Genomic DNA, 20,258 nt, shown 5'->3' on the forward strand with positions numbered 1-20,258 from the left:
TTAGTGTAACACGGAGATGCAAAAAGTAGTCTTCAGGTGATCACGTGACCGTTTGGCTTTGAAGTTTCAGATATCGTCAGACTTTGTGGAGTCAGGTGACTAGGTCATCAGACAAAATCGTCTCTTGGGCAACGAAGGGCCTATCGCCAAGGCATTGGAATACCATGGTTGTTACAAAACACCTTCGGTGTTGGTGGGTGGGATAAGATGCTCAATACATATTCTCGGAGAAAAATGATGTCTTTAGCTTTCAAGTAATTTTAAACGAATACGTAAGAGACGCTGTAAATTTTGTTCCATTGCTCCTACCCCTACAACGCGGCTTCTTGCAATGGTCTCTACTGATTGATCTTGTTTCTGGAGCCATGCTTATAGCTGAACTGCAGCCGGTAATTTTTTGTGGACGCAAAGTGAGTACACGACAAAAGTTACAAATAAAACTGAACCTACAAGACAGAATGACTACCTGTAATGTGAATGTCTCACAAAAAGATGCTCAACGAAGCGTAGGTGTGGCTAGCTATACCTATGGCTAGCGATGAGAAGCGGACAGCTCAGTGACAGTTGGCAACACAGGCATCAGCTCCATCATCGTGCACCAGCAGCGAAGTTTGCGAAACACAGGTATCATTCAGAATAACGATTTTGTTTAAGCACGCATAAGATTGTTCTTGGCACTTCGTTGTTAGAAATGTTAAAAGAGAATGTTTAGAAAACTCACAAGTTGGTTGCTGTGTAGCCTTGCCGGGAATGCAAAAACGGTAACGCCTAAAGTGCAGGCTTGGAATTTCTCAGGCTTGATGTGCATTCAGCTTCCGCTAAGAATAGGTGAATGAGCCAAAAAGCTAAGCCGAGTTAGCACGAATTGCGAAACGCGAAACGTCCATCGCGTTATGTATCGAAACGACATTACGAAGGGCCGATTCTTTTCCTGTCAGTGAAGTAATGTCCGATTCGTGTGCTGACAACAACGAACATCAACTTAAGGTTATTGCTATCTCTCTGCTTTTCCTCTTCCTTCAATTTTTCGATGTTTTGAATATATTGAGGAAATGTGCTGAGAGAATTTCCTTTGATCGCTTCAACGTGAGGGCGTTCAACCTATCAATAGGAACGCACCAACTCGAGGGGATCAGTTTCCATACTAGCCGAATCATTCAATAGCACTACAGTATGCCATAACAAGGCGGTGATTGTGCGGAAACCACTCATGGTAGCGCATTGAAGATGCAAAGAACGGTGAACCAGCTGCCAGAAACAGCCGTGGGGGCACTTTACGTGCGCAACCTCGTCACGTACTAAACTGAGTTGAACACAACACGCACAATACCACACACGCACTACCAAATAATTTCAAGAGAGAGTGAGAGGCAAAGGATATGCAGAGAAGTCAACCAGATTGTACCTGGTTTGTTACCATACATGGGGGAAGAGGGAGATGGAAGAAATATATTAGAGAAAAGAATAAGAAGTAAGAGAACAAGTGATACGAGCGCACAGATGTCAGCGTTCGCCGCGCACACTTCGGCACCCAGAACTGAGAAGAGCTTAAGACCAGTCCTTCTGCGGTTGTCCAAAAGTAGACTGAAATGCATGATGGTTCAAGAAAGGCTCGCAAAGACTGGCTCCAAGATATACATAAGTTGCCGTATGCATTCGGTGAATGCCGTTGTCATTTCATTTACGAGAGTGCACATCGTGGTCATAAAATACCTCAACAAAGCGAGGACTCCTCGGTTTTTATCGTGGAAATCATTTGTGGACGATGATGTTCGTGGCGGGGCATTCTCGAGCAGCCCTTTATGAGTGCACAGTGGTGGAAGCGAGGGCCACGCACTGTCCGCTGCCACTTTCGAAACTTCTGCACCTTTTCGGGTCTCTGACTGTAATGCATTGGGTGGTGATAGTGATGGCAGTGGTGGTAACTGCTGCTTAAGGGAAGTCTCATGAGCTGTCGAAGTTCATGAGCAAGTGATACGCGCACACAGGTGGTGAGAAACAACTATTGAAACTATTTGCAAGTGAGAATTAGGGGCGACTTTAAGTACCGACGTTGTATCAACTCTGCAGGAAGAGTTTCTAGTCCGAGACCCCTGTGGCTTCCCCGGCAGCACGTGCCCTGGCCACGGGGGCTCTTCGACCCTCCAAGGCCTAGTAGCCGAGCAGGGCAGCCTCCCAACTCTCTCTGGTAGAGGGTGAAGGAGAGAAGAGATCACGATAATTGATTGATTATTTGATTGATCGATATGTGGGGTTTGACGTCCCAAAATCACATATGATTATGAGAGACACCGTAGCGGAGGGCTCCGGAAATTTTTACCACCTGGGGTTCTTTAACGTGCGCCCAAATCTGAGCACACAGGCCTACCGCATTTTACCTCCGTCGGAAATGCAGCCGCCACAGCCGGGATTCGGTCCCGCGACCTGCAGTTCACCAGGAAAGTACCTCACCCACTAGACCACTGCGCCGGGGCAGGAGATCACGTTAGCCCCACCGCGGTGGTCTATTAACTAAGGTACTCGGCTGCTGACCCGTAGGTCGCGGGATCGAATCCCGGCTGTGGCGGCTGCATTTCGGATGGAGGTAAAAATGCGGTAGGCTCGTGTGCTCAGATTTGGGCGCTCGGTAAAGAACCCCAGGTGGTAAAAATTTCCGGAGCCCTCCGCTACGGCGTCTCTCATAATAAAATGGTGGTTTTGGGACGTTAATCCCTACCTATCAATCATCAGAAGATCACGTTATCTGTCAAGGTTGAGCAGCAGTATCCATAGACGTTCGTCACCGACGCAAACCTCGTTGTATACTTCTCACCTTATCAACTGGCTTTTTGTGCATTCGAATATTTACGCGCCACCTGTTTCAAGACTTGCCATTCTTTTTCACAAATGTACAGTCTTTTGAAGACGCTTCGTGTGATCTATGGCAGTCGGGACATTTCCGGGGTATTGCAAAGCAGGATTCCGTCTTTTGTGGCTCTGCACACCTAGGCGAATCACCACGCTTATGCAACTTTCACGCTTTCATGATCCACTTTTTTACACTTATTACCATGGAGTGGGCTTGCTGTTAATGGACGGACGATGTGACGAAAGTAACCCAATTCTACGTGTGGTGCCAATGTGTCACATTTGAAGACAATCGTTACGCAACGCAATTTGCCCAGCCTTGATACTTGGACGACAATGATATGGTCTCTAAGTTCCTTGATCAGCACTGGAGGGTCGCCAAAAGTAATGGAGATGTGGACATCATATATAACACATAGCGACATTTCACTGTTAAAAAGAACATGACTTCGAACTTTTATACCATCGAACTCTGTGATCTTGGTTAGAGCAGGCAGAGATGCCTGGTGTATGACGTCGAAGGCCTGGTGTATGACACAAGGCTCGTGAAAAGATGCCTGGTGTATGACGTCAATGTGGCCTAGCTGCACGTTTCTGCAGCTATTTCACATTGCATTTGCAGGCACGCTATACGTTTTGTTTCGGTACCTTGATGTGTACCAACCTCCTGGCGGTGGGAGGACGCTAGTTGGCACAGGAGCACAACAGAAAAACTCAATGTGGAGTGTGTTATCCCCAAATCACAAAAAAATCGTCCGGAATGAAGGATAAAATGTAGCCCAAAAGTTTCTTTCGAGTAATCTTGTTTTTTCTTTCGCCAGACAGAGTTGTAAAGTGCACAGTTTGACACAAACTAGCCACCAACAGAAGTCGTGTCGTTCAGGCAACGGCGTGTGCGTATTATGATGATTAAAATTATCTTAAGCAGATGAAAGCCGATGGAGAATTTCCGGGCAGAGACGCAGAACGTTTACACACCCGCAGCGGAAACAAAGAACCTTCACAGCATTTATGCGCACAGGCGATACTCTTTCGCAAGCGTTTGATGATATAAACAACCTGTAGCTCGAAACAAATTCTTTGTTTACCCGCAGCAGCGACGTTAATTTTCCCAAGATTTAGAAAAGACTTTGCGAAAGTTTATCGACCCCAATGACAACCAGTTACTTTTGAGGGGAGGAAAATGGAGTTGAAATGAGCCCGCGTGGTGGCGTTGTTTTTGCTTCATTTGCTGGAACGCCGAATTTCAGCTCACGGCTGATCGTGGCTGGCCCCCGGTTGCTTTGCACACCAACTTTGCTCACTGAGAAGTTAGTAATTGGAAAACATTTCGTCCTCTATGCCCATAATGTCACAACATGCGCCATTCTTCCACCGTCAGATTCGCAATCAAGCCTGCTTTATGAGAAAGAGTGCAAGTTTTAATGACTTTCTCAAAGATCTGAGCACTCGGTATTTCAAAATTGGACTTTTATTTAGCGTTTCTTTAACGCAGATGCTTCCCAGCTTTTGTAACTTAATTTACAAAGCTCCGCTTGGCAGCGCTTTGTTATTAGGGAATTATGAAATGTTCAATTTAAAAAAATAAAAAATTGCCAACATGTTTTAGTTGCGTGTATGTGTTTACTGGTTTGTATGTAGTCGTATGCAAAAAAAAAACAAGGAGATAAATAGATAGATAGATAGATAGATAGATAGATAGATGTAATTTACCTGGCAAAAATACAAACAAAAAGTAAATAAATAATAGCTAAAAAAGAAACAAAAATACGAAAGTAATTGCGTTTTCCTAGCAACCCTGTGCTTTGTGAGTGGTTCTGGAAGCGCCCGCACTGCTGTCCAAAGGTAGCGATGGATGCAGTTGCAAATACTTCTGGTGTTTTATCGCGGCACATAACAGTAGGCATTTACTTGTCCCACGCCTAAGATAGCCAAATGGAACACATGCTCAGTGGACCTCCTCGACTGGTCTTTTTCAATTTAATCTTAAATTATTCACTCAAGAATTGCAGACATGCGTGTTTAGTTCCACCCACTCCATTGCGCATGCTCCCGCCGAACGAAACCCTTAACGTCAGGTTTTCATTATTGCCGAAACGTGTCACTTTCTTCTCCCCGGACAGACCCCTTCGCCCCTATCACACACAAACTCACCCGCTCTTTTTCTGCCGCTCTTTGTCTGAGCCAATAAAGTGCGCTCTCCATTATCTTGCCATTCCATCACGGACATAGGTACGAGACATATAACGCCGTTGTAGTCTCGATTTGCAAGCACCCTATGTTCGTTTTCTTTTACATTCCCAGTGAACTTGGACATTGATCCGAACAACAATAGCCCAAGTCCCACTTCTTTCTCTGCTAAGCATGCTTCCCTGCAATGCAGGCCAGCGACAGTTCCGTAGGACAGAAACTTCAGCGCTTGCATCTCTTACACAAGCCGTGGGACAATCAGTGCTGCATTTGCACAGCCTGCCCCCTAAATTGGTCGCCCTCCCTTTTAAATACGATAGTCTTTCCAGGGGACCTTCGACGGAAAAATTTTCGTCTGTCTCTCTGTGTGTACATTTGTTTTTTTTTGTCCGCCCTAAAGATACCTCAAACGGCACCAAACTATCAACCCCATCCGCAGCGCCCACCAATATTGATCAAGGTTTAGCGGTCATAGTCGTGCGATTGTCAATTAAAAAAGCAAATATTACGCATATCTGTGGCGCCATAACAAGATGTCTATATTTTGTATGTCGGCCTTTATACTAGAAGAGGAAGACACAAGTAACTCTAAGGACTGTAGCGTTTAACGCGCTGCGCTTACAGTGCAACGCGATGCTCAAGAAGGTATTTCCAACGCTTTGCCACGACGGTACGGTAGTGGCACCTGCCCGTCGCTTTGCATTCTACACCTTATCACCTCCGAGACTGGCGCGCATCTTCCTCCGTGGTCGCTCATGCCTTTTTCAAAGATAACTGCAAGAGGACGCTCGGGTATAACGTGCCTAGATGTGCTTGTTCGCCTCCGTTACACGCTCGAGGCACTCTAACGCAGTGCTTTCAGAATACCATTCACCAGTTTTCTTGCGCAGAACATCAAATAAACGTTTTGTTCACTCTCTCCAGACGCAAGACTATCGTCTTTCGACGACATTTATAGTGTACCATGTAGATTCAGGCCAATTTTTTTAGCATAAACACCACCCACTCGATCACTTCACCGTGCGTGTGGTTCCTGTCTAACAACTCGTTTCAACCAACATGCTCGTCCTTCTCAAACAAAAGGAGAAAGTCTAACAAAAGAACGAGTGGCAAAATGGAAGTAATTATAGAAGGAAGAACAAGCCCGCATGATCGGCGAGGTTGCACTTGGAAGCCAGCGTCGGTCTCCTATCAAGAGGTACCGGAGCGTCTTCCTCCTCGTCCTAGGAAAGACGTAACTGTCCTTCTCTCCATCTTACTGGAAGTACTTTCCCGAAATAGATCCACTCAGGGAGCCCACGATCCTCCTCTTCTCCTCTCCAAACTATCCTACAAGCGAACGATGATCATAGCAGCGTCGTCGTTGCTGCCTTCGTAGATATACATGCTTACCTGTGCCGCTAATTAGAAAAAGCGATAAAAGTTGACAGAAGTGAGTGGCAAAGGGAGAAAAAGGGAAAAAATGACCAGCGATAAATAATAGAGTTTAGTGGAGAAGGTAGGCTGTAGTGCGCTGCTTTCTGTTTTTGTTTTCTTTTCTGATTGGAACGCGCCGTTGAGAAGAGGTCGTTCTGGTGGCTGCACGAGCGTAGGAGAATACAGTGCCGTATATGGGGAAACGAAGAGTTCGAAAGAGTGTTTGAAAGAAGGCAGGTCACTGGGGATACAGAGACAGGGTTTGTACATATAGGACAGGCTCTACTCAGAACTGGTCTGTTTCTTTCCATTCGCTCTTCTACTTAGTCTTAAGGCCACGACTTCACGAGCTAGTTTCATGTATAGGTTCTGACGTGGCGCGTAGGACGCAGGACGCGTATACAATGGCAATTGCTTGCTTCTTGCGGAGAAACCTGTTCGGCGTAGCTCCCTCGAAATTGGCTGCTCTTTCCAAAGGTGGAAGTGATCATTCCGTAACAACGGTAATAGCATTACCTCTACTTGCTTGGCACTCACGTCTATCCACTTCTCTTTGTTATGTGAGTAAGGAAGGTTAACTAGACTAAGTCTAGTTTGCTGCCCTCTACGTGGATAGACGGGAATAAGGGAGCAAGGGAGACAGAGGAGGGGGAGATGCACAATGCACATTACACATAGCACGGTGTGTCACAGGCGATCGCACAGTAATGTTTCCCTCAAGAATCTATCTATCTATCTATCTATCTATCTATCTATCTATCTATCTATCTATCTATCTATCTATCTATCTATCTATCTATCTATCTATCTATCTATCTGTATGTATGTATGTATGTATGTATGTATGTATGTATGTACGTATGTATGTATGTATGTATGTATGTATGTATGTATGTATGTATGTATGTATGTATGTATGTATGTACGTGTCCACACCAATCGGAGTTGGAGTGATTACACACCAAATTAGAGTGATTACACAAGTAATCACTCTAATTTACACAAAAACGTTTTCGGAAGGGTTTTCTTAAAGATATCGCAGTGAAACTGAAAAATACTCTTTTAAAACATACCGGCTAACAATGACGTTGATACCTTTTCTTTGTTTAGTACTTTTCAGCTATTTCTGATTCCTTCAGAAAGTGAACGACTGCACATGCTGCACTGGCTTGTAGCTTTCCTTCTGACCATGAACCCAAGATTTTCGCATTTGATGGAGGTGACTTATCCAGAGATTTTATGTTTTTATAAAAGGTTCGTTTGAGGTACGTCATAACTTTTAGAATTTTGAAGAATGTGCTCAACAGCCTCTTGAGCTTCTCCACATGAGCAGGTAGGACTGCTAGCCTTTCTTATTCTATACAGGAATGCCTTCGTGTAGGCCGCACCAAGTCGAAACCTATGAATGACTGCTTGTACCGATCAGCTAACCTTTAACAGAAAATAAATTTTACACCACGATCAATATTTCAAAACTGAGAGAAAGTCTTGCGCACCGTTTTCGAACCAGGTTTCCATAGACAGTTGACAGCTCAGCTTATTTATTAGACATCGTGCATCGCTCATTGACCGAGGTAGCAGTGATATATTACATTCCTGATGTGCGGCATGTGCCATGCGATCAGCTATGTCATTTACTGTGATTTCACAGGGGCTTAGCACCCACTGTAGCATTATGGCGTGGTTTAAATCTTTTGCTATAGCGTAAGTTTTCTGTATTTTATATGCGAGCTCAATAGCTTTGTTGCCCAAGCTGATTCCTTTGAAAGAAAGTAATGAGGGCTGTGAGTCACTGATAACTACTCATCGAAGTCGGCATGGCTGTAAACATATGAAGCGTAAAGGACAGAGTATTGCGTAAAGCTCTGCCGTTGTGGGCGTTTTGAAATGGCTAAGCCTAAAAGCTTTTCTCGATTGTTATGGACGTACAAAGATGCCGACGTAGAGCAAAGTATTGAAAAACGTGGACTCATTGCATAAGCGTTGCGCTATGTACATATGTATAGCCTTGTGTTCGCAACAAAATATGCGATGTCGACTTTCGTGAAAAAGGAGTAGCCGGCGCCACGCATTGGCACCAACCTATATACATTTAATAAAAATATGTATGTATGTATGTATGTATGTATGTATGTATGTATGTATGTATGTATGTATGTATGTATGTATGTATGTATGTATGTATGTATGTATGTATGTATGTATGTATGTATGTATGTATGTATGTATGTATGTATTGCTGGCTGGCTGGCTGGCTGGCTGGCTGGCTTGCGTGCTTGCTTGCTCGCTTGCTTGCATAGGTCTGCCACAATTTTTCAATCTGAATCGACATAATTTTCCATCCCACCAAAGCGTAATATGCAGATTGATTGAATGAAGAAGTAAATTGTTCCATAGAGAATTCCTCAAATATTAACTTACCATACCGCTTTTCAAGCCACTCAACCACCTTCAACTGTGTTTTGTCCTGATGCTCTGTATAACAATAACCGAACAAAATATGCTTCAAATGTAATTCTTTTACTGCCTACTATAGATACTAATTTTGGTCAGCACACTGCCTATTTCTCAGCAATATTATTAGAAAAACAACTGCAATCTTAGAGTAAACAATGATCGACGACTGGTTTATTAAAAAAACAATTCTACTTCTGTATAGTTAACTACTCGATGTATATTTTTCTTCCAGTAATAATGTTTATGGCACTCCTTTTCTTTGCTTGTATCGATTCGATATGTGGGGTTTAACGACCCAAAACCACCATACGATTATGAGAGACGCCGTAGTGGAGGGCTCCGGAAATTTCAACCAACTGGGGTTCTTTAACGTGCGCCCAAATCTGAGCACACAGGCCTACAACAACTCCGCCTCCATCGGAAATGCAGCCGTCGCAGCCGGGATTGGATCCCGTGATCTGCGGGTCAGCAGCCGAGTACCTTAGCCACTAGATCACCGCGGCGGGGCTCCTTTGCTTGTATCTGAGTTTGTGTTATTTTTATCAATTCACTCCTTTCCTGTTTTGCCACTCTTACTGATAACTAAGTAATTGCTGTTATAGAATTTCAAAGAGGAGGTCCCACTGTAGCCTGGAGCTTTTGGAGCTCCTCTTGTGTAGCTACCATGTACGATGTTTATTTTTCTGTTCTAATAGCGGAAATAAACTTGAAACTTGAAGAATTATTCAGCCGATTCAATTATTTCCAAAGGTATGCTTATGGCCTTACTCAAGATTGAGCCTAAAGCGACCCGATTTAACTCGCTGTTTTGAGGTTTACATGCCACTTTACGAAACTTTCGATTTTTACTGAAAGTGAAAATCAAGAAAAAAACCAAGTCCCAGCTTTTTTAGCATTGCGTTTTTTTCGAAAAGCGCGGTAACATTCGACTCTGTTGTTGTATATCTGATATTATATTAAATAATTGTTGTATATATGATATTACCTTAAATGACAGCACTCAAAGATGGCATCATGTCGTCGACTTCTTATGGGTAAAAAAAACAAAAAGGTACACGAGATATGTTTAGTCATGCTAAAGCGAAATAATGAATTGGTTTGGATTGATAAAGTGTTCTTTGAGGACTCCAATGTCGTTATTCTTAACAAGCGCTCAATAATAGAAAAAATATTCAAGGCAAGGTAACCTTTTTGTATTTCTTCCATAATCTACGCACGTGACGCCCTACTTTATAAAGCGTATATGTCGTATTTGGCTGACAGTGGCTTGACCAAATGTCCCGAAACTTAGTACGTTAGGTCCCTGATCCCATCAGCTGACATTGGGCTGCAGGTTTAACTACTTCGAACTACGCACGGGTTAGAAATCAGTGTCAAAACTAATGATGTAACAGCCTTTTGTGCAGGCTGTTTTTTTTTCAATGTTCAATGGTGGCATCCAGAAAGAACGGTAATAAGGTTATTTGCTTTTCTGGAAGTCACATTAGTGCACTTTTCTTCGATAGCAACACCACTATCATTTTCTTTTTCAGCATTTTCGCACTTGTCAAGCGTCTTCTCGGGGTGAGGCACAATTATTTCGGAATTGTGAAAGGACAGTATACTAATAATAGGAAAATTGCTTTCTCTTTAGTGTCCCTTTAAGATGAACGCGTTCTGAAAATGCGCCTTCTACTGCAGTGCTGTAACAAGCGTGCTAAACGGCACGACCTTGCGGTCAATGCCGAAGAGAAAACGTGCCTTTCTGCAAGCACTCTTCTCCGCAGTTAGCATCGTGAGGCAGAAAAGACAGCTCTACAGAAAACGCTCACCCATGCAGCTGTTATTTGAGGTGCGTCAAGAAAATGTAAAAAAAAAACTATGCAGCTCAAATGAGTCGTACCGGCCTTAAGCGCTGCGATACTCTCGACAAGTTCAAAATCATGTCCAGGTTCCTTGGTTATTAATTCGTGATATCTCAAGTGATGGATGTTGGCCTTCTGTGTGTAGCACCCTTAGTATTTTTTAGTAGACCCGTAGCGCATAACGACGCTTTCTAAGTTTATGCAGAATATGAGTGGTAAAGGTTTTTTTTTACAATACAGCTGATGGCACAAAACAACTTTAAGTGACATGCTAGTCTCCATCTCTTGTGTATCAGATAGTCTGAGACATAGTAAGGCAGTCTATACAAGCTGTGTCTCTAACTTGTTCCTTCGAATTGACAATGGGAAACACTACGCTCTTTTTACACCATACTAAGAGCTTCTGATGTCAGCTCTTTGAGCATATGTTTCACTATTTATTTTTGTGAAGTGTTCATGTAAGACCGTGTAGTCACAGCACTCAAAAGCATTTGGATATCGTCACTCTAACAAAGTACGAAAAAAAGCTGCCATAAATAGAAAAACGGCTCTTTATTCTTCTACGTTTTGTTCAAGAATACATTTTGGTCACTGAGCTAAGGGATGTGTCGTGTGCCACTGAATTATCGGCATACCAGCCGGCGACTAGAAAATATGCCATCTTAAATAGGGTGAACCAAAATATTTCATTTCATTTCATTTCATTTCATTTATTTTCTCTCAATGCACAAGGCGTTACAGAGAGGAGTGGTGAAACAACAAGTAACGATCTGTACAAACAAATGGAGCATGTTTAAAAAGGGTATGCGTTTATGGTACTCTTGAAGTTGGCTGGGTCACTGATGGACGCGATGGAAGCGGGAAGGTGATTCCAGTCCGTGCTTGTTTTGGGCACGAATGAATTAAAATGGAGGTTTGTACGGCTGCTTGTAATTCCAACTTTGAAGTGGTGATCGCTGCGGTATGAAATGTAGGATGGCTTCGGGATGAAATGTAGGATGAAATGTAGGATGAAATGTAGGATTTGTTTACTCAGTGGTGTTCTATTTCAGAAAAAATAAAACCTAGTGTGTCTGAAGTTGAATATACAAAAACAATGTCCTTCAGGAATTTTACAATCACTGCAGTCACAGGAAATACCAGCATATGCTGTACCGGAACACAACAAGATGTTTACATACATGATGCAGCAAAAAAAAAAGTCGAGTTGGGAGGCTGTGTTCACGATTGATTCAACTTAACAATCACTACTTTCCTGCAGCAGGTCTCAACAACAACAAAAAGCGGTTGAAAAAGTCCACTGTATTTTTTTCAGCCTGAGTTTTTACCATGTCTGGCTTTATACTAGACACTTATTTTATATATATACCAAAAATCAATATATATATATATATATATATATATATATATATATATATATATATATATATATATATATATATATATATATATATATATATATATATATATATATATATATATTGACGCAACAAGCAAGAAGTGCCCCAATTCACTTTTTTAATCTTTCTACAACAGTGCATTTTGGTTGTATTTTTGTAAATAAAGGTGGTGATGCAGGCGTGCTTACTTTACAAGAAAGCGACACACCACAGGAAAGGAAAGAAATATACACAAGGCAGCAGAAAATTTCAGGCTGGTTTGGATGAGAGGGATCGAGTTGCTAGCGCCTCACCGTGGTGGCGCCCCTAAGCGAGGGCCGCGATTGCGACGGTAACTCCGGTGGCGAGACCAGATCGAAGGCCTCAGTCGCCAACGAGCGGCGCTTTACAAAGCACCGCCGGGGCGCAGCTTGTATCGCCTCCAGGGAAGAAGAGTGCGTCCCAGTGAAGGAGCGGAGAGCACAGTCGTGCGTCGCTCCCGGGAAAAAGAGCCGACGATCACGCTTTCGCCGAAGACGACGACAAATCCTGTTGCGCTTGTCTCTCTTGTGCTTGGTGTGGCCGTAATAATTTTCGTCCGCTGGCACGAAAAGTGTTCGGTGCTTGTCTTGCCTGTGAATTCTCGTAGCCTGCCTGAACGTCGGCTGGCAAAACACGCGAGAAGAATTGGCTGAAGTTCATCCCCACAGAACGGAAGCGGCTGGTTTGACCACGAGAAGAAAAGTCTCCTGATTCACCATTTGTTTTGACAACGTGACGTCGTGCAAAGAGGACTCGAGTTAAACTGTGTTGTGCTGCGTCAGTGTGGGTCCGCTGCTACTTGCTTGGAAAGTTCCGGAAGTTGATCCAGCGGTGTCTGTTTTCCTGAAAGGTCAACAGGCGATTTCAGTCTGACTGCGCCTACATTCGATTTTGTCTCTCCCGATATCTCACAGGTCTCTGTAACTTGGGAGCTGCCTAACTAGCATTGCGCGGTTGGTGTAGTTCAGAAAAGTGAAGTGTGTGTGAGTGTGCATCCAAGCCATCAAGTGCAGCCATTGCCTTGATTCTGTTTCTTTGTATTACAAAGAAAAAAAGCTTTGGTTGATTATTTGAAAGACCACTGAGCAGTGTAGACTCGTCGGTCAAGTCACTTTGTGACGAGTTCCCATCTGAGAAAAAACACTAGAAAAACAGGGGGCACACGTGCCCAGGTGAAGTGTTCGAATTTGAAACGAGCATCCTAAGCAGGAGAGGATTGTTTCCTCAGCGTGTTCAACGACTACTTCCGGCTAGATAGGGAAACCAACCGTACAAAGTGAGGTGTTCCGTTCTTTTCATTGGTTACATCTACACAAACGATTAGAATGACTTGGACTTAGTAACCGGCGGCAATTCTTCGAGTACGCACTCTGATTGCAGCCACGTAACACAACTTACCACGTCTAACAATCATTATCTGTCCACTGCATAGACGATAACCCTTGTTTTTCTCCGCGAAGTCTACTTTCCAATATATTTGGAATTCGGGACATGCGCACTTTTCGTACGTCTTTTCCGCGCCACAGGACCATTCTTTGTTTGAAAGAAACAACCAAACGCATGTAGCATGGCCTCAGTTGTGTTTGTTGACTTTCCTCGTTAGTGAAGCTCTTGAAGATCGCTGCTGAAATGTGAGGCACCGACAATAAAACAGTTCGAAATATCTTCGTTATCTAGTTGCCAGACTTGGTAACCGCATTTTCGGACTTATCTTTCCCGTAACTCGGCGAGTTCAATCCAGCGAACGGGCTTCACAGCACAGACGAGGCACTGTTAGAGTTGAGGAAAAAATTAAACAATGCTTTTGGAAATCTCTACCATCGGTCACTCAAAACAGCATCTTATACTTGTCCATCGAAGGACTGAGTGAAGAAAGAGACTGCAACGGATATTCACAGTGTGACCCCTTCAAGAAACAGACGAAGTGGTTACCGAGGAACTACGTGGTACGCTTCTTAAGAACCTTTTGCTACTTTGTTGAGTTGAACGCCATCGGGACGCTTAGTTGTACAACGCGTAACAATGGCGTCCGCGGAGCTTCACGCCAGAAGACGTAGCTGCATCGCGTCGTTGACAGGGAAACCTGGTGAGTGTCCGACCACGAAGCCTTCGGCGTCAGCACCCGCGGGAATCGTACCCGACGTCCGGTCCACAGGTGCACTGTTCCCAAGCAGCAGGCGAAGCAGCCTGACTCGCTCGAAGAACGAATCCCACGCCTGGTCCGAGGGCTCGCCCACGAAGACGCCCAGCTGGAGACTCCACTTGCAACCGTCAAACAGTGGTTCCCCGACGCACACTTCGTCGAGCGCCGGTAGCACACCGAGCAAAGTGGTCGAACCCGCGACCTCCATTGCCGGTGTGGAGAGCAAAACCACGACCACGTCACCCTGGACAACAAACAGAGGACACGCGACGGCGTCGGCGGCTACAGCTGCCCTCAACCTGGTGACGTGCCCCGTTCAGCCCGTCCAGAACGGCAAAGCAGACACGGTGAGTGCTTGGAGGAGAGTATACTGACCACGGCCAACAATACCATTGTCGCATGCCTAAGTGCGGGTATTCCTGTCTCAAAAAAGGTCGCAGTAACTGGAAATGAAACGACTGAAAATAATTTCTTAATGTCCTTTAATATGGCCTTCCTCACAGGTTTCCGGTTGGTTGATTCAATTGCAAACAAAACTTTGGCTAGAAAGTTTCAAGCCGTTTGAATCCATGCATTTGTAACCAATTTCACAGCACAACCAGTGATCTACCGTTCCAATGATTGATCATCAGAGGATGCCACCGGTGAAGGACCACGACTTTTATGCACGTAAGCTACGCTAAAGCTTCAAGTTGAAAGGACATTGTTTACATTATTCTAAGTGCTGATGATATTTGTCACACTTACTACGAAACCACGCGTATGAGCATAGAAGATAAAATTAATGCTACATCTGTCTTTATTAGATTTGTGTACATGGGCAGAACTTCTCGATATTTGTTCCATAAGGCTTCGACAGCCACCCTCTGTGTGCTCGCAGTGTTCGAAAAGCTGTAACAATGAGATACAAACAGCGTCGAAATACCTAATAATATTTTTTTTCATCAATTCATGTCCACTGGAACCAAACACTTTTAAAAAATTTTGAAAATTCTTGCCTTGATGTTTCTCAAAACACGACAAAAAACAACAAAAACCTGCGCGAAACTGTCATCTCATGAATTTAGGCCGTAAAAACCTGATTGAATCAGCACAACTAAATTTTCGTTGACCATTTCCTCAGAAAAAAGTTTCCGATTAACAATGTTTTGCTAACGTAAGTTAGCTGCCAACGAATGTCTCCGCTACATCATGCTTAAAAGATACCAGTACAAATTTACTTTCGACACTAAGGTGGCAAGTACCGCATATAAGAAGTGGACATAGCCTTCCTATCCACTTGCATAATCAGCTTGACGAGTTCTTTGGGCTTATTCAGAATATATATTGAAGGAATATATTAGGCGCTTCATTGTCATCTGGATAGTTGCAGCTCTGGTCGTGTGTGTTCATTCTTTCTTTCTCCGTATCGCTTCTGCACTATACCCCACAATGAACCTCGTTACAATTGAATCGCATTACGTGGTGAAAGTGTGAGCAATATATATATATATATATATATATATATATTGTTTTCGTCACGCTTACTAACGGTAGCAGTATATTCTCAGGTAGCCGACCGATTAAATACTTTGTGCACTAAATATATGCACCTGAAATAGTAGGACCTACTCTGGAGAATATGTTTAAGAGGAAATATTCATTTTCCTTTATATCACCTTATATTTATTACTGTATTTTCAATTTCAAAAACAAATAGACATACCTTTTTTTTCTTCACTTTGCATTTTAACGGCTTTTGTGTCATAATTAGAAGCATCTGCAAGAATACAAAAATGCATCAAATTTAGGCTTTTTTTGGGATCTATCGCAAGAGCTATAGCAACTTTTAGGGAGGCCCTTTTTCTTGGGGGGGGGGGGGGAGGCATTAGTTGCTTAGTATGTCGGTAGCATCCGGCACTACTGTAAACAGCATAAACCAAACGCGTGTTCCTGTTCTAAGGCAAATAAAAAAAACAAAAACACATAAATGACTTTTCTTTATTTTTTTAGCAAACTCATATGTTACATTATTTATCGTGCGAGATCTTAACCAACGTTACCGTTATAAAAATATAGGGTACTGTTCTTTTACCTGCATTTTCCCGAAAAAAACATGCTCCGCGTTGTGCTACGATAATATGGTGATCACTCGTTGGTTTTGGTTGCATCACAACCTCCCGGAGATAATGGTGAGAACTTCAAAGCCTCCATTGATGTGGCCTACTGCTCACATAAATAACCAGTCACACAAAAAAAGGCACGAATATTTCACGACTGACCCAGATACGCAAAGATCATGCTGTTTTTCTCTCAGTTTATCAGTGCCGCCCAAAAGTTTATGGCTTTTGGTTTATTACAAAGCTTGCTGTTTTAAATGCAAAATGTCATTACGCGGGCGGGCCTCCGCGTAAATTTTATTCCTTTTTCGTTCATCGCAATAGATTCTAAAAGCGCGGATGGCAAAGCTGCTGTCAAAAGAGATTCGCAAAAGCTCAATTTCTATGAATTGTGAAAGCAATGTTACGGTGCTGAAGGCTGCGCGCTGGCCAGTTTTGCAATGCCGAGAGGTCGTTATTTATGGCACAGCCTAGGAGGGAAAAGCAAATGACTTGCGAAAGAAGATGCTGCCTGCGAATACGTCTGCCACTATACGAAGTAATAAAGGTTGCTACAAATGTTCTCATGCATTTAGTAAACGTAAACCATTGACAGAGCATTGTAGGGTTAAAGTTGGAGGAATCTAAAGTAATGACAAAATATTATATCCGCTTGTTTGTGATGTTAGCCATATATTTGCACCTATGTGTGTCAGTACACGAAAACAAATGACTGCCATAAATTTTGGAATGAATGGAGGCGACGTTGAGAGTAAATAGTACATGGGTGGATCTACACTAAACGGTGTAGTAGTAACATATATTAGATTACATACGAAATAAATTATGTTTATGGGCCATAAAAACTGAACAATGAACCATGCAACTTGACTGCAAGCAATATGTTCCCATCTTGTTAAATTATGAGTTAAAAATCTCTCCCAAATTAATGAAATACGCCGCAATTCATGGTTTAAACTAAATGCAGAGTATTCACTCTGAATTAGACGCAAGGTGCAGTGGGGTATTCAGTGCTGAAAGCAATGTCCACTGCGGGGCGTCGTACGCTATAGCAAAATGCCATGCATGTTCACGGAATAAACTATACAAAGTAAACTGAAAATATACCATGAGATTCACAAATGCGTGCATAAAATTGTTCTGGCGTAGACCTGGGCAATGAAATCAGAACAAATACGAGAAAGTTTTTGTCCTCGAGTCCTTCAAGGTGAATGTATAGGTAGCCGTGTCACTTGTGGACAGCAACCAAGTATGAGTGTAGATTATTTTTCGGAAACCGCCCCGCCGCGGTGGTCTAGTGGCTAAAATACTCGGCTGCTGACCCACAGGTCGTGGGATCAAATCCTGGCTGCAGCGGCTGCATTTCCGAAGGGGGCGGAAGTGTTGTAGGCCCGTGTGCTCAGAATTAGGTGCACGTTAAAGATTCCCAGGTGGTCGAAATTTCCGGAGCCCTCCCCTACGGCGTCTCTCGTAATCATATATTGGTTTGGGGACGTTAAACCCCGCATATCAATCAATAGTTTTCGCAAACCGATTCTCGCTACTCCAGGATACATGCAGGGTAACTCTTTCTATCAACATTGCCCTTTGATAATCAAGGTGTTGGTCTGTCAAAGGGTTACACAAACATGTATACTTTGACCTGATAAATCTGAGCGAGAAGAGAATTATGGGCAGTATGATTGCAGTTTGTTAACAAAGTAGCATATATAGTAAGACGAAAATAAAAGTGATAATATAAGCTTGCCCTATATTTTACCTTGAAAAAGAAGCAGCCGAAACCTTTGAAATCTGCACATGTACTTCTCGCTGTCTGTAAAATAACGGTGGCTGTAGCGAGGCACAAAGCTTCAAGGTACAATTGCATATGTAGAAAAAAATCTGTTCTAAGAAGGTTCGCGCCCAAGTGAACTTTTTCAGTGCAACTTCCTGAATGAAAAATGTGTAGCTTTTGTTAACTTTCTGAGTAAGGAACATGTAAGAACAATCTTTGCGCGTATTTTGAAAAAATGCTCGCAACAACCGTACTCAAAGATGGTATGCTAAAATATATATATATATATATATATATATATATATATATATATATATATATATATATATATATATATATATATATATATATATATATATCGAGGTATTTAGCATTGCTTTAACTCCTCGTATGTCATTCGAGCTCCCCAATTTCGGGCTTTACACTCAGGAACTTTTTTTTATATGCCGAGCCAATTAAAATTATGAGCTTGCTCACAAATGTGTTGAAGGCTCGCTTACTTACGCAATACACACGCGTTTCATATTCCATCACAACATTCCCTTATGTCTCTTTCGTTTTTGAAGCTATTGTTTTTCTTCTTTCCCGTTCGCACAACACGACTGATCAATCAATGAAAAGGCGGAAAAGGAAACAGTGTTCTTTGCGTATTAGCTTGCGTAGGCTGCGTTCAACGTCGCTCGCTGCATGATGAAAGGATTTAAATTGAAAGGGATGTTGAAATCACCTTTCGAAGAAGTACGCTTCTTGCTTTCTTTATGCTTTTGACTGTAGTCCTTCTTTCATTTTCTCTGCAACAGAGTGAAATAGGGGCCTTGGAAAGTGGGTAAGACAATTGTATGACAAACGTGGCCATACGAGATGATACGACGCTGAAGAGTCAATTAAATGAACCTTCAGTTCAGTGCGTTTTTGCAGTCGTGTGCCGATTACGAGGGTGCGCTTCGTGAATATTTTTTACTGATACATAAAAATAGGGGCAATGATGAAGGCGTGTCTATTAGCGTGAGGGCACAATGAGGCTCAAGAGCGCAACCATTGAGTCTTCACATATTGATGACCAATGTGAAACAGTTAAGAGTAAAACACAGCTGAATAAATAACTAAGATGGATTACGCACAAGTTGTACATATATGAGTAAAAGTACAATATGACAGATTGATTGATATGAAGGTTTTAACGTCTCAAAACCACCATATGATTATGAGAGATGCCGTAGTGGAGGGCTCCGGAAATTTCGACCACCTAGGGCTCTTTAACGTGCACCCAAATCAGAGCACACGGGCCTACAACATTTCCGCCTCTATCGGAAATGCAGCCGCCGCAGCCAATGTGACAGATAAAAGAGAAGATTATGTATGTGTCACTCTTTTCGCTTAGTACTAACTTTGTGAAGGTATACGTAATTCTGCCTAGTCGTATGGCTCTCCCACTAAAATAAATACTTCTTTCATGTTTGTAAACAGCACTATAGGTGCCATCAACATACTCAATTAAGCACTTGTAGTAACATCGCCTCGCGTACACTCCGCCCAGCCCAAAGCTCAATATGAACCGCCTTCTCACATGACGTCACGAGCGGCGTAGTTGCTTCAAAAGCTGCCCCCGAGCACTACACGATTCCTCAACCTCTACACCTCCATCAATATAGTAAAAGGGACAGTATTGCAACCGCTTCTTTCGGTCCAAAAGCCTGGTATCGTAACCACAGCGTCTCCCTTTGTCGATTACGTGAGATGGCCCTAGATGTGAAGAATGAGCATAACAAAAAAAAAACAGCTACTACTTCAGCAGCACGTCTAGCCCCCACTGCCGTCTACAACAATGACGCACATCTATTCCAGTTTGTCGTAGCTATCCGTATGCTCCCTAATAGGGGAATACATCTTTTTGATAGAATGTTTCTAAGCGTACACCGCTTCACTCATACCACTGACAGCATATGGCGACATGTCGTGAAATGGGATATCTGCAAAGAACTTCTTTGCAGATTTCGCTCGCAACCACTTTCTGGGCCTTGTTGCCGGAAGCTACAAATCCCTTCTCTAAGAATAACGCCGTAGATC

The 20,258-nt window shown here is 43.0% G+C and overlaps 1 protein-coding gene across 1 annotated transcript in view; it reads right to left on the reverse strand.

Moving 5' to 3' along the window:
- LOC142767432 (uncharacterized) overlaps positions 1-20,258 on the reverse strand; it is a 299,364-nt gene that overhangs the window by 121,797 nt on the left and 157,309 nt on the right. The window contains exon 3 of the mRNA XM_075869083.1: positions 16,024-16,077. Coding sequence (XP_075725198.1) covers positions 16,024-16,077 — 54 coding nt within the window. The remainder of the gene's footprint in view (positions 1-16,023; positions 16,078-20,258) is intronic.

This window comes from Rhipicephalus microplus, chromosome 7, assembly GCF_043290135.1.
Source record: "Rhipicephalus microplus isolate Deutch F79 chromosome 7, USDA_Rmic, whole genome shotgun sequence".
Classification (NCBI taxonomy): domain Eukaryota; kingdom Metazoa; phylum Arthropoda; class Arachnida; order Ixodida; family Ixodidae; genus Rhipicephalus; species Rhipicephalus microplus.